This window comes from Folsomia candida, unplaced genomic scaffold, assembly GCF_002217175.1.
Source record: "Folsomia candida strain VU population unplaced genomic scaffold, ASM221717v1 Fcan01_Sc016, whole genome shotgun sequence".
Classification (NCBI taxonomy): Eukaryota; Metazoa; Arthropoda; class Collembola; order Entomobryomorpha; family Isotomidae; genus Folsomia; species Folsomia candida.
The window spans coordinates 2,542,500-2,555,817 of record NW_019091208.1 but is presented as its reverse complement, the minus strand read 5'-3'; the positions used below and the strand labels follow the sequence as shown (position 1 = coordinate 2,555,817).

The 13,318-nt window shown below is 37.7% G+C and overlaps 1 protein-coding gene across 1 annotated transcript; it reads right to left on the bottom strand.

Moving 5' to 3' along the window:
- Positions 1 to 6,873: 6,873 nt before the first annotated feature.
- LOC110856523 (vascular endothelial growth factor receptor 1) lies at positions 6,874 to 13,015 on the bottom strand. Its single transcript, XM_022105008.2, has 10 exons — positions 12,934 to 13,015; positions 12,433 to 12,567; positions 12,071 to 12,355; positions 11,518 to 11,578; positions 11,351 to 11,436; positions 10,304 to 10,610; positions 9,360 to 9,769; positions 9,072 to 9,197; positions 8,504 to 8,717; positions 6,874 to 7,354 (listed from the first exon to the last, which is right to left on the bottom strand). The coding sequence occupies exons 1-10, from the start codon at positions 12,991 to 12,993 to the stop codon at positions 7,245 to 7,247; spliced, it is 1,794 nt and encodes a 597-aa protein (XP_021960700.2). The 5' UTR covers positions 12,994 to 13,015; the 3' UTR covers positions 6,874 to 7,244.
- Between the last annotated feature and the right edge of the window lie 303 nt (positions 13,016 to 13,318).

Here is a 13,318-nt window from a genome sequence, read left to right as displayed (position 1 = left end):
ACTTATTTACCATCCTCTAACCATGCTCCCTCCGTCTGAAAGTGACTCAAATATTATTCGGCGTATTTACATCCCAAGTAGAGAAACTCCTGAGGTGTTCATTTTGTTACCAGTTATAACTCTGAATTCGACGGACACCTAAGAAGTTTCCCTAGTAAGTAACTTTTCGTTTGGCCAAGGCTTAGAAACAGGCTTTAGTTTGGTCAATTTGGGCAGTTGCTGCGGAAGCGCGAGGACATTCAAATTATAAAAGAGGGGTTTGTCCAATACGGGGGGATAATTTGGACAAGAAATACAGTATGCACATTATCCCTCTGCCCGCACGGCCACTGACTATTGGAGCAACAGTCTAGCAAATAATTTAACGCACCCTCTCACCTGATAACTTCCAGAGGAAAATCCCCACTGAAATTGTGGAGGGAATACGTCAAATAAAAATTTGTCATCGTCAACTTCACTCGAATCTGAGATCAACACAAGAGCTATAAACACTTTACTAATGAGGGCAGTACTTCGCGACATCATCGTTCCATCGTAGCAGGTTTGTGAATATGTGTATGTTTGGCAAGTGCATACATACGTCAACAGATGCGGCAGACACAAATTAGTTTTATGCATGGACAAATCTTCGCCCATTGTCCAACCGATAACAAAAGGTTGAGTTTTGTGTAATGAAACATATTTTTAGGCTGATGACACTTTTCTAATAAAATTGGGCCGTATTGAATATGTAAAAGAAGTTTTGCTGGAATGGCTTATTTTTGACTTGCAGATGTTCCCTGGTTCATTGACAGTTTTATCGCTAGAACACACCTGAGGTACAGGTCGACGTCGTTGTCAGTGGAAAAATTTATCCACTTGATGTAGATATACGGTTAAATAAGTGTTACCTTTTGGTAAAACAGGCACCTTTTTGCTCGACCTTGAGTAAATTTTACTCATTTTTATTTAGAGTGTGGTAATATGTTTTTACACAAGTGGCCAATTTTCCTTCGAGTAGGTGATAAGCATGGAAACTAAAATTAGCAACTAAAATTCCAAAATATTTCGTACAATAATCCTTTATTTCTTGCCACTTTGAATTAACATTTTCTAAATTCCCACCGCTGTGAGAGATCTGACGGCTGCAAAGGTGCCAAGTCCACATCTATTCCACCGCCAATATTGTTTACCCTGTACATCAATATTAAAACAAGATTTTAGTAAAGAAATGAGCGAATTATGTAAATATATACGTACAAAATTACCCTGTATTACGAAGGCTGCTCCGTCCAGTAGAATTGTAGCGTCGGGAATATATATTCCAATAATTTGTGCCATCGACTCGAACTAAGTGCCAGTAACCATCCGCAGTGGGTGGTTGTGCATGCTGTTTAATGAAGAACAAAATAAACCCTACTAAAGTTCATACCTGTGCAAGTGAATTTGCCTTCACTCAACTTCACTCTTTTTCACCTCGAGCCAAGTTGGCCTTCACTCCCCTCACTGGCGTGAAGGAAGGCTGAGTGAGCTTCACTCATTGACAAATCCCATTCTCATTCCTTCATTCCCTTCACTCCTTCGTTCCTCTCACTCAGCTCTTTTCCTCACTCTTTCTTTCATTCAATTAAATGCCTCGTGTCGTCATAATTTAAATATTTTGGCGGCATCTAGTGGGGCAATGTGAGACTAGGCTGGGGCAATGTGACACTAGGCTGGGGCAATGTGACACTAGGCTGGGGCAATGTGACACTGGACTGGGCAATGTGAGACTGGGCTTGGGCAATGTGAGACTGGGCTTGGGCAATGTGAAACTGAGCTGGGGTACTTTGAGACTTGGTTTGTGTAATGTAACACGAGGCTGGGGCAACGCGAGAATTTCTTGGGGCGAAACGAGACTCACTATTTTCATATGGCAACGGTAATTTCAGTATGCAAACGAATTATCTACCCTATATTCCCTCGCCCTTCTTCCCTGGAGACGAAGGAGTGAAAAAGATGAAGCCTTCATCTCCTTCACTTCTTCACCTTTCATTCCAGTCATTTCTCGTCTTGGCCTCCCTCACTCGCCTTCACTCACTCGATCAAATTTTTCAACTCCCTCACTCAGCTTCACTCGCCTACACTCCCTCATCGGGAATGAAGCCTCAATTTCCCTAAATTTAGTGAAGGTGCACAGGAATGGTAACGTTAGAAGTAACTCACCCTGTAGTAATGATTGGATACTTTTCCCTTCCTTGTGAGGGGCAACAAACTATTCAGGAAGGAATATCTTTTCCAAAAATCTAATCTACAGTTTTGTTAAGTTAAGAATATATAATTTTTTCAAGTAACAACATTCAAATTTCATTGAATATTAACGCTGAAAAGTTCATTTTAAGTTCTCCATTAGGAAACATGACACATGGGGCGGAATGAGACGGGCGGGAATGACGCATAGAGGCTTGCCTTGACATGAGTAAGATAGAAAAGGGCTTGGTGAGTAGACTAAAAATCGTCCTTTTTATGTAATTGGCAAGCGGTCCCTAAGATTTTCGAACATATTCCAATTGCAACGCAGTCGGATAAGGAGCCAATGAACAATGGGGTTTCACAACGAATGCTCTCCAATTTTGTTTTAGGTGGTAAAGGGAATTGATCAAAAATTGAATGTGTATCAATTTTACAAACGACGCGATCTCACATTAATCGGCAAAGTTATTTGCATCAAAAGATGTGAAAACTCACGGTGTGTAACCTTTAAGGAGCGGGTTCTCTTTTGATAAAAATAACTTTGACACACGTGACTATCCGATAGTATACGCTGAGAGACATCCGTTGTGTAGATTTTAATTTCAGATAGTAGCACGCAATTTAATACTTTTTTGATTTCTTCACATACTTTTTAAAAAATCTAGTCGAATGGCACATTTCGTACGTACCCAAATGTGGGGGGCTCTTCCGTCAGTGTGCACTGCATACTGCCACCGGTTCGACTCACCCAGGCCCGATCGAATTACGTAGGTTGAAGTCGAACCAAAAGTTAAGAAGAGTAAAATTTTAGGGGGTAAAACCAGAGCAATTTTTGCATCATTAAGTACTTGTGAAGTCCAGCCTCCATACTTGCGAGTTCCTGGTGCAACCGCTGCTTACGGTAAACATATCGATTTTATTCCCGTTTTCAAGCTGTGAGAAGTAGACATCCAGAGCCTGTAAATGGGGACATGAAAATATAAATAAAGACGGAAATAATGGTTAAAGATAGGAAAAGGTTAACGTGATTACCCTATTAGCTTGGACGTTAATAATCTTATATGATGATCCTACTTCGATGGGTGGTGGAGTGGTTGGTGGTCGGGTTGTGGTGGTAGTTGGTCTAGTTGTAGTTGGTGTGGTTGTTGTTGGTTTAGTTGTAGTTGGTGTGGTTGTTGTTGGTCTAGTTGTAGTTGGTGTGGTTGTAGTTGGTGTGGTTGTTGTTGGTCTAGTTGTAGTTGGTGTGGTTGTTGTAGGTGTGGTAGTTGTTGGTGTGGTTGTGGTTGGTGTGGTTGTTGTCGGTGTGGTTGTTGTCGGTGTGGTAGTAGTTGGTGTGGTAGTAGTTGGTGTGGTTGTAGTTGGTGTGGTTGTAGTTGGTGTGGTTGTAGTTGGTGTGGTTGTAGTTGGTGTGGTTGTAGTTGGGGTGGTTGTTGTTGGTGTGGTTGTAGTTGGTGTGGTAGTTGTTGGTGTGGTTGTAGTTGGGGTGGTTGTAGTTGGTGTGGTTGTAGTTGGTGGTGTGGTCGTTGTAGTAGGATCGCTAAAACACAGATTTAAAAACTCACGCTTAAATCGAACGTTGTCCTATTTAGTTTATGATTTCGCCGTTTGTAGCCTCCATAGTCGGAATCGTCACAATTTAATATATATGCATAGTATCAATCTAGCACGATTTACTTACCTGGACGATACTTCCGTGGTAGTGACAATGACGCAAGGAGTTACCCCTTCGTGATTGCAGACCAATAAATTCTGATCCCACACCGTTCTTGGCGGACAGCATTGCACAATTGCGTCCCCGTTGCCACACTCGATAAATTTCCGGCAGTCGTACGGATACGGAAAATAAGTTGGAACGTTTTCCCACGGTGGACATCCATCGTACTTGCAAATAAATCCAAAAAGTAAATATTAATCATTTATTGAATTATATTTTTACTTTAATAAAATAGCTACTTCGGGTAATAAAATGGAGTCGCAAGGTGTTTCGGTAGTTTGCGAATTTATTTTTCCCACGCAGAGTAAAATACAGAGCAAGGAAAAATTTGAATTGCAAATTTCCATAGTTTTGCCCGACTTATTGCGCTGTTGTTTGTTAGTAAGTACATACATCGTTGTAATGATTGTGCTTCAGGTAACTCGCTTTTATACCCCGCATGTTTCCAATCTTCCTGGTAAAATATTGGTCAACTATATTCCAGTTAACAAGGGAACCTTAAGTACTGTCACCTCTCGATTTCCTTCCAAATAGCCTTAATCGACAGATAATTTAGTGAAACTAAAACTTTGTTATAGAACATGCGGTGCAAGATCGCGTTTTCGCGAAATATTTGGCGATAGCTGCACCAAAACCTGCATTTTCTCAATGCTGTTAACATGGCCCCCAGCCTTTCGAATGATGAAATGAACTTTATAGAATATTGAAAAACTATTTATGTACCCGTCCGCGTAATTTCAGCCCGATCACGAATATTCAAAAAATGATGCAAAGATTCGCAAATTTTTTGCAAATTGCGAAAGTTTAAAAACTTTCGCAAATTTTTAATTTCTTCGTTTCTTTAAATTCAACGAATTTATCAGTTTAACTGATGTAAAATATATTTTTCTTATTGCAACAAATTTGCAAAAATTTGCAAAAACTGAACTTCGTAATTTTTCATGAAAATAAGTTAAATAACCAATGCTAGTCTACATTTTTCGAAATTATTTGCGATATTTATCTTTGCAAGTTGCAAAAACAGTGTGTGCAATTTTTTAATTCAATATGTAGAATTTTTTTGCAATGCTTGCATGTTTTAATTGTTCAACAAATTAGCTTTTCCATTTACTTGCATACCTATATGACAATTTTTAAGTTTCTATAAAAAGCAAAATTAAAAAATTGTAAACTTTAATTTTTGCAAATTTTGTAAATTTTTTGCAATAAGAAAAATATATTTTATATAAGTTAAACTGATAAATTCGTTGAATTTAAAGAAACGAAGAAATTCAAAATTTGCGAAAGTTTTTAAATTTTCGCAATTTGCAAAAAATTTGCGAATCTTTGCATCATTTTTTGAATATTCGTGATCGGGCTGAAATTACGCGGACAGGTACAAATGAACTTTATTAAGATTCTGTAAAGTTCATTTCATCATTCTAAAGGCTGGTGGCTATGCTAAAAGCATTGGGAAAATGACAGGTTTTGGCACAAATATTTCGCGAAAACGCGATTTTGCACCGCATGTTCTATAACAAAGTTTTAGTTTCACTAAATTATCTGTCGATTAAGGCTATTTGGAAGGAAATCGAGAGGTGACAGTACTTAAGGTTCCCTTGTAAGATGAAATTGAAATATGTCAATCATGTTGTGACGACGGGTTCTAATTGAGACTTCCGTGTTCAATTTAATGCTAATCACGCAATATCAGAAGATACACTATAAATAATTTGGAGGCAAATTGTCACCCGCGGAGGTACATATTTATCGAAGTGTTCTATTTTTGGCTAATGATGAAGGGGGGTTTGCAAAGATGACGAAATACACCTTTTCAAATGCACATAGCGAAAGTAACTTCAGTCCCATGTCTCATCACTTCATTAAAACCCTGCCGAAGACAGTGCGAGAATTCTTAATTTCAGTGATGGACACACTGACGGACAGACAGACAGACAAATGCATAGACCCACAGACCGTCGCGGACGGATCGTCAGACAGGCAAACAGACGGACGGCGTATTCACGACCAAGGAGCCGAAACTACTTAATGAGTAAGTCAAGAGCTTATCAGAAACAAGGGAAGTCATTATTTTAAAAACCCGAAAATTTTATAGATTTTTTTTAACACGAATGAGTTATTTTTCTTTGCAGAATAAATAAAGATTGCACGTATGCTTGGTGCACCAGTTCTTGAATTACATATTTTCCTTCGGTGCCAAAACGCCTCTTCAATCATAGCCAAAAATTTAGGATCATGGAAAATACCTCCACAATAGGTGCAGATTTGTCCCCAAATTGTTTAGGGTGCACATTTTTAAATTAAGGGAAATCCTTTTCAATGAATTTGAGGAAGTTATCAATTCATTCTGTTAATTGAGGGCAATCTCGACACTCATTTATTATCTAGAAACACAAATTAATCAATCATAAACACAGGTGAGGTAATCTATGGCCACATTCAAGCTCAAAGTTTAAAGGATAAATTGAATAACTAGTATTGATCGATTATTAATTTATTTATATATACATTGCCATGGTCCTGAGTCACGAATAGTGTCTGTGTGTATAAGTGGGGTAGCATACTTAACCCAAATAAATATGCAGTAATCAATCAACTGCGTACTTATCTACGTACATATTTCACGATTACGCGATCAAGACCAGAATTCAGTTAAATTTGCGATGTTATACAACTCTTCAGTATTCATAAATAGATATGATACTCATCGTCATCTTCATCGTCATGCTTGCTGTATTTACATACATATGTAAATGTATAAAAATTTAGGGAAGATAAATATACTTCCAAAATAAAAATCAAATACAAATAAACAGGAAACAAGCTTTTAGCCGCAGATATGTACATAAGTAGGAAGCAGAAATAATAAAAGTTCATAATAGAGATGCTGCACAAAATTACGATAACTCACGATTTTTGAGAATCAGTAGATTAAAAAGTATAAAATATTTATAAAATAACGCTAATTTATTACTAAATAGACTTTCCCATTGTCGGGTACGAGTAATCCTGGCAATATTTACATACGTATTTATGTGCTTTGGTGGGTAGACTGTTTATGTGCTATACGTATTAATAATATGCATGCATATGTACATTTAAGAGATTAATTATACATATAATTAATTGATAAACACGTAAGTAAATAGATAATAAAATTCTCATTCAAATAGTCCACTGCAAATAAACTGGTGTCAATTCCGCGCGGTGTAGTCACATATAGACACCACGCGGTGTTAATTGCCCGTATTAACACCGCGTGGTGTCTATATGTGACTACACCGCGCGGAATTGACACCAGTTTATTTGCAGTGTCGGATTATGTTAGAACGGAACTTGAATCCATGTTCCCCTGAGACAGCAATGTTTCCAGTTTCGCAAATGATGGACGCTCACCTGGATCTGCATTCCAACAGGGTAACATTACCTCTGCAAATTCGCAAAATACATGTAAATGTAAATTTCGTTTATGTATATTAATTAAGCCAATAAAAGATCTGCCGTATGTAGTACTACTAAATGAAGAAAACTAAACGATGGTGTCCAGACTAACGCCGTCATGGTCGTAGTTAATCACTCAAAATAGTTTAGTTACTACATACAAAGTAAGAATATGTATATGACTTTACCACAGTGTAATAAATTTGTCACCAAGTAATAAAAAGTTTGTTACGAGTGGTGGTACATGATCGTAACGGAGTTGTTTTAAGTATGGATACCTACAATGCTTCGTAAACCGGCTGTGGTTTTGCAAAAATTTAAGCTGCGATTCACCCAAATTTTACAAGATAATAGATTGGGATATTGCATTGCATGGTATTGTGAAAAACTCAAAGTTTTGGAAATGAATGAAAGAAATGGAATGAACATAATGTGCTCCACCTTCGTTATTTCTACTACACATGAATACTATATACTGTAATTGATATGTCATGGGTTGGTTAAATGTTTCGCCACAATGGAAATATTTTCAATTGGAACGTAAATTTCCATTGGTTTCCGAAATTTTGTCTATAAAATTTCACAGCTTACAAATTGTTGTCCTCGTAACTATCCGTGATTTAGGGATCCTTCCCTTTACAGCATTTTTCATTGTAGCGAGACATTTAAGCCCCCCGGTGCATTAGGGTTGCACCGAGTACTCGGCCGTTTGAGTACTCGGCCACACCGAGTACCAGTGAGTTTTTTCTAAATTCCAGTGGAACTAGTATGTTCAATTAATGTAGATTTTTTTACTTAAAAACAACTTGGATACTATTTATTTGAGTTACCTTTAAGTAAAATATCTACCTTAATTGAATATATAAGTTCCACTGGAATTTAGAAAAAACTCATTGGTCAGGCCGAGTATACTCCGTACGGCCGAGTACTTGGTGAAACTCTGGGTGACACTTAAATAACAAAAATTAATATGCATGGGAGTTTAAGAAGCACTATATAGGTATTATCAACACGGGTGCATGATGATGACCTTAAAAGTAGTAAATTAAAGTGCCATAATACTTGGCCGAGTTAGGTTATAGCCAAAACCTTAAAACTAGGCCGAGTACTCGGTGCAACCCTACTGTGCATGCGTACCATTATAAATTTGACGCGCAAACTCGGGTGCTCTGAGTACTCGTCCGTTTGTGAGCTGGGTTACAAAGTCCGCATTCCATTCCATCCCTGCCCATGGGGTTTCTCCGAAGGTGTACAATTCCCAGAGAAGCACGCCGAACGACCATACATCGGATTTTGCAGAGAATTTTAGATCCTGCAGAACTTCAAGGGCCATGTACCTCCAGGGGAACACCTGGCAGAATAAATGAATGTCATTATTATCTAGTGTAACGAGTAACATCCAAGGTCTTGATTTCTTGCAGCTTTATAGGATTTGTTGTACCACAAGGTAAGAAATTGTAAGGTAAAAGAAGTATGGGGCCATAGCGTAGTGCTGCACATATTACGAGGATTGTCCGCGAGGTGGGGCTAATTTTCTGCATTTCATGAAGAAATTATGTCTACGAGAAAACCTTTGCTAACTGTTTTTAAGACAACTTGTGCATTCCAAATTTCATAAAACCCATTTCAAGGTCAACTAATAGAGATTTACATGTATCTGTAACTCGTTAATGTAACATCGTGTTTTAGTTTATGGTTCCCCTACCGTCTGGCCTGGAAGAGCGTATTCCTGGTACTGATATAACTTGAGAGACATTCCAAAATCGGCCAGTTTTGCGTTTTGGTGTCCGTCCAAGAGCACATTTCGGGCTGCGAGATCGCCATGGATAATCTACATGCATTGACACGCAAAAATTAAGAAAGTGAATTGGAAGACGAGTATGGCTTGATTTTTTAAAGCGACCAATTTTTTACATGCACAGCTCATAGCGGACAGGTTCACGTCTTAAAAACCAAACCATTATTTAATTTTTCTTTCGGAAATACTACGTACATTTCTCGATTCCAAGTATTTCATCGCATTCACAATTTGGAGACTCCATTTATCCAGAGTTTTGAACATTTCCGGTTTCACATTCCACGGGAAGCTGTCCTGGTACCGGATTCCGTCCAAATATTGTGTAACCATTCCGCCCGCACAATATTGCAGGACGATGCCAACTTGATACGTGAAATTGGAAAAATGCCAGGCGATTCCGTGAAACCCGACGAGATTCGGGTTCCCATGGGAGGAAAGGAAGGTTAAAATTTGTAACTCCTTTTCCAAAGCGGTCGCGTCTTTGAGTACCGATTTGAAATCGGTGATGAATTTCACTGCTACGATTTCGTCCCTAGGATGGATCATCTCTGCCTTGTACACTTTTCCGAAAAAGCCTCCCCCCAAAAACGTGGCGTCAGATTGGTCTAAAAATGGAACACTCGCATTAGGGGACATACTTATTTCACTTGGAAACGCGCCGAGGTGTCAGTTAAATTAAAGGTTAACGCCTAACTGGACAATTGCATTTTTTGCACATTGAATTTCTTGCAATGTCGTTGCAATGCAATGCAAGAAATTCAACATTACGGTTAATTCAAAAAAAAGTGAATACAAAAAATTCAGGTGTTGGTTAGAAAATTTGTTTACCCACATGGGAAAAAAATCGGATTTACAAAAATAAGCCATAATTTGTGAAATTCGTCAAAATAAGGCGAATTCGAAATAAAATTAGTAATTAATGAATATAGATTTTTCCTAATTTTGAATACATGGGAATGAGTAATAAATGAATGAATGATATTTTGTCAATTTGTAAAATGAACAATTTTAGAATAAAGCAATGACTCCTTGATGAGGTTTGATTCAAGTGATTTTGATATAGGCTAATCAACCCTTAAACCTCGCCGAACACCTCAGTTTCTTCTAGTTAGCTATAAAGTTATGAAAAGTTTCCATACCACATTTCACCTTAATCACCGGTATTTTTGTCTCAGTCATAAATTTTTCAAAACTCCGGTGAAAATGGTCCATCTCCACGGATTCGCTTCTTCGTTTAAAGTAGTTTATGAAAACGAACCAAAGCCGGTAGAAGAAGATAAATACGAAAAGTTGTAGGGGAAAAGTTATCCCGAGCTTGTCCGAAAATCCGGACGGTTTTGCGAGAACGATTTGCCTGTGGTAGTCGGCAACGAATTGGATTCCTTTCCCAATCACGTCGTTCGTGTAGGTGACGAAAACCAGTCGTGCGATCGGTTTGGAACTTTTCTGTGGAGAAGAAAATCTCTAAGAACTGAATATTTTTGAGTTGCTTAAAGCAACTTGCTTTACCACCTCGACCAACTTAGAATGAAGGTTTCCTATCGTAAGCTCCCAGATTTTGATCAGACTTGTGTCAATCTATCACAAATTTATTTGATATGACAGTCTGTTTCTTGTAAGGAGAAATTTACATGCGTCCAAAAAGGAGAAAACATGCCCATAAAGTAAATAAAGTTGACTGATTTTATACTTTACGTTGTCATCCCCTTTTGGATGCATATATTTCTGGCAAACCTGCGCAAAAGGGGAGCGTGGCTTGGTCAAATGTTGTAGCATTGGTAATTGAATTCGTGATAAATTGACGCTAATTTGGCCAAAATTAGTTAACATGGTCTGAGAGACCTTCATTGTTAGCAGGCACCAGAACTACTATGACGATAGTCCCTCCCTCAACCACTTTTTCTCTATAGGGACTCTCAAAAACTGCTATGGTCATATGGTGACGAAAAAAAGGTCATGGCGATAAAAATAAATTAAAAATGTATTTCTAAGGTTACAAAATGCGTAAGTTTTGAATTGCATGTCGATCGCGCAATTTTGCGTTGTTTACATTTCCGATCAGTTTAGCAGTTCTTGAGTCTCTATAGAGAAAAAGTGGTTGAGGGAGGGACTATCGTCATAGTAATTCTGGTGCCTGATTCTTAGGATGAACGTCGAAATTTGATTGCACACTATTTGGTAATTACTAATTGATAAGCCTTGTAGAACATGCACCAAAATATCAATCGCATTAATTCACTCAAAAAAATTGGGATTGTAAATGGGAGGAATTCTGGAAAAAGAATGAAGCACTATGATAGATAAAACAATTCTCACAATTTCATATCTCACATTGAAAAAAAGATTCACGTACCATAAAATGTGCGTGTAAATTGTGCAGAAATGACAAGTGCCAGAGACATTACGGTGTAACCCTGCAACGAAGAGTATTTAGTTAATTAAGTAAATTATGGTTTGTGTGTAAGACTGGTAAACGATTAGTAAATGTTAAAACACATGGTCAAAAAACAGCAGCAAAATTCAAGATTTGCTGGAAAGGTCTCAACACTTGGGATACTCTACAGAAGAAATTACTGTAAGGAATTCTGCCGTAAGGTAAACTCGCCTTGTAAATATTCTACATATTTTCATTAAATTACATAGCATGGGTTTTATTCTTCCGCCTCTTGTATGCATTGTTTTGCACAAATCTACAAATGTATCTACCTTGAAAAATTTTGACACAGAAAATTTGCCTACGTTCCTGAACGAAGGCCGTTCAAATTTTGGTTTGCGATTTTCACAAATTTAACGCAGCAGCAGATTTGGGATTGATGAAACACAGGATTGATAAAAACTCTGCACTTTTACAGATCGTCCACCTTTCTTAACGTGGTTTGTGTAAATGTTAATTAATTTGTGCTTACAAAATGTGCCCAGAAATGTAGTCTAATTAGCTTGGTGACATGAACCCCAATCCGCCTCGAAGCTGGGGGATATCCCACATTCGTTCTTAACAAGTCTTGATAAATTCCCAGCAGGATTCCGCAATTCATGAATGTTAAGCAAAACAAGAAGTGAAAGGCGGGTATTAATCCCAACTTTGTCGGGATGTGCTTCTCCGACAAAATCGGGTAGTTTAGTAGGGCCCAAAAAATTGGTGGGATAATGAAGAAGAAAACTTGATAAAAGTAAACGAATCGTTCTGATCTCTGAAAATTAATATAATAAAATTAAAATACCCGTTTTTTTAAATTGTGGAAAGTTGCCCGGAAAAAAGTAATCTTACCCGCCATACCAGTACGGCCAAAATATTTCCGAACCCTATCACGCCCAAGGAAACAATCAAAGCATAAGTTATTCCTAAGGATTTATGTTTTAGGGGCAAAGTCTCATTTTGCACGGCACAAACGATGCTGATAGCCTGGAAATTAGGATTATTCTCTTAAAGAATATATATTTCTACTAAATACACTCTAAAAAATAAGGCTACTCTTTAGCAAAGTCACGTCAGTTTGAATTTTGTATTAAGAAAACTATGCAAAATCCCGGGTAAACTTTGGTCTTTATCAAGTCGACGATACTCTGGATTACATGCGTATGTATAATTTACTTACTATCGAATTGAAACTATCAATTCGATTTTGACTCGAAAACTATCAATTTGAAAGTACATTTAAATACTTTTCGTTAAAAAGGTAACTTTATTTTTAAGAGTGCACAAATTTCCATTAAATTAGCTACATTACTTATGCACGTAATTATGTAAATATGTAACTGGAAATCTTACTGGTAGTAGAATCATGTGAATATACAGGAGCAATTCGACCACTTTAATGTTGCTCAGCATTATGTTCACGAGTGCGAGTACATAAATTTTACGCCGATTGAACTGAGAATGAGGAAAATATTGAAGTAAAGGGTGATTTCTGGTAACGGAAATTTTAACTACAATTTACGTGCGTTTGGTATGCTAAGAAACGTAACCATAAATTTCCTGCGTGTGGACAAAGTCTGCAATTTTTGTTTCTAGGAACGTTCATACAATGTGTCATTGGTTAGGTTATGTCCAGCCTGCCTCACTCCTGCTAAGTTTAACATGAGCAGGATAAGGAGCAGGTGGTGTGGGTGATCCCAAAATTCAGCGATTTTATGATGCCGTAGTGTCTGGCCGT

Excerpts from the sequence above, each read along its gene's own strand:
- LOC110856523 (XM_022105008.2), bottom strand. The coding sequence starts at position 12,993 with ATGCTGAGCAACATTAAAGTGGTCGAATTGCTCCTGTATATTCACATG. Across the intron at positions 12,568-12,933 it reads TTCACATGATTCTACTACCA|GCTATCAGCATCGTTTGTGC; the intron begins GTAAGATTTCCA and ends CCTAATTTCCAG. Across the intron at positions 10,611-11,350 it reads TCTACAAGGCTTATCAATTA|AAAAGTTCCAAACCGATCGC; the intron begins GTAATTACCAAA and ends TCTTCTCCACAG.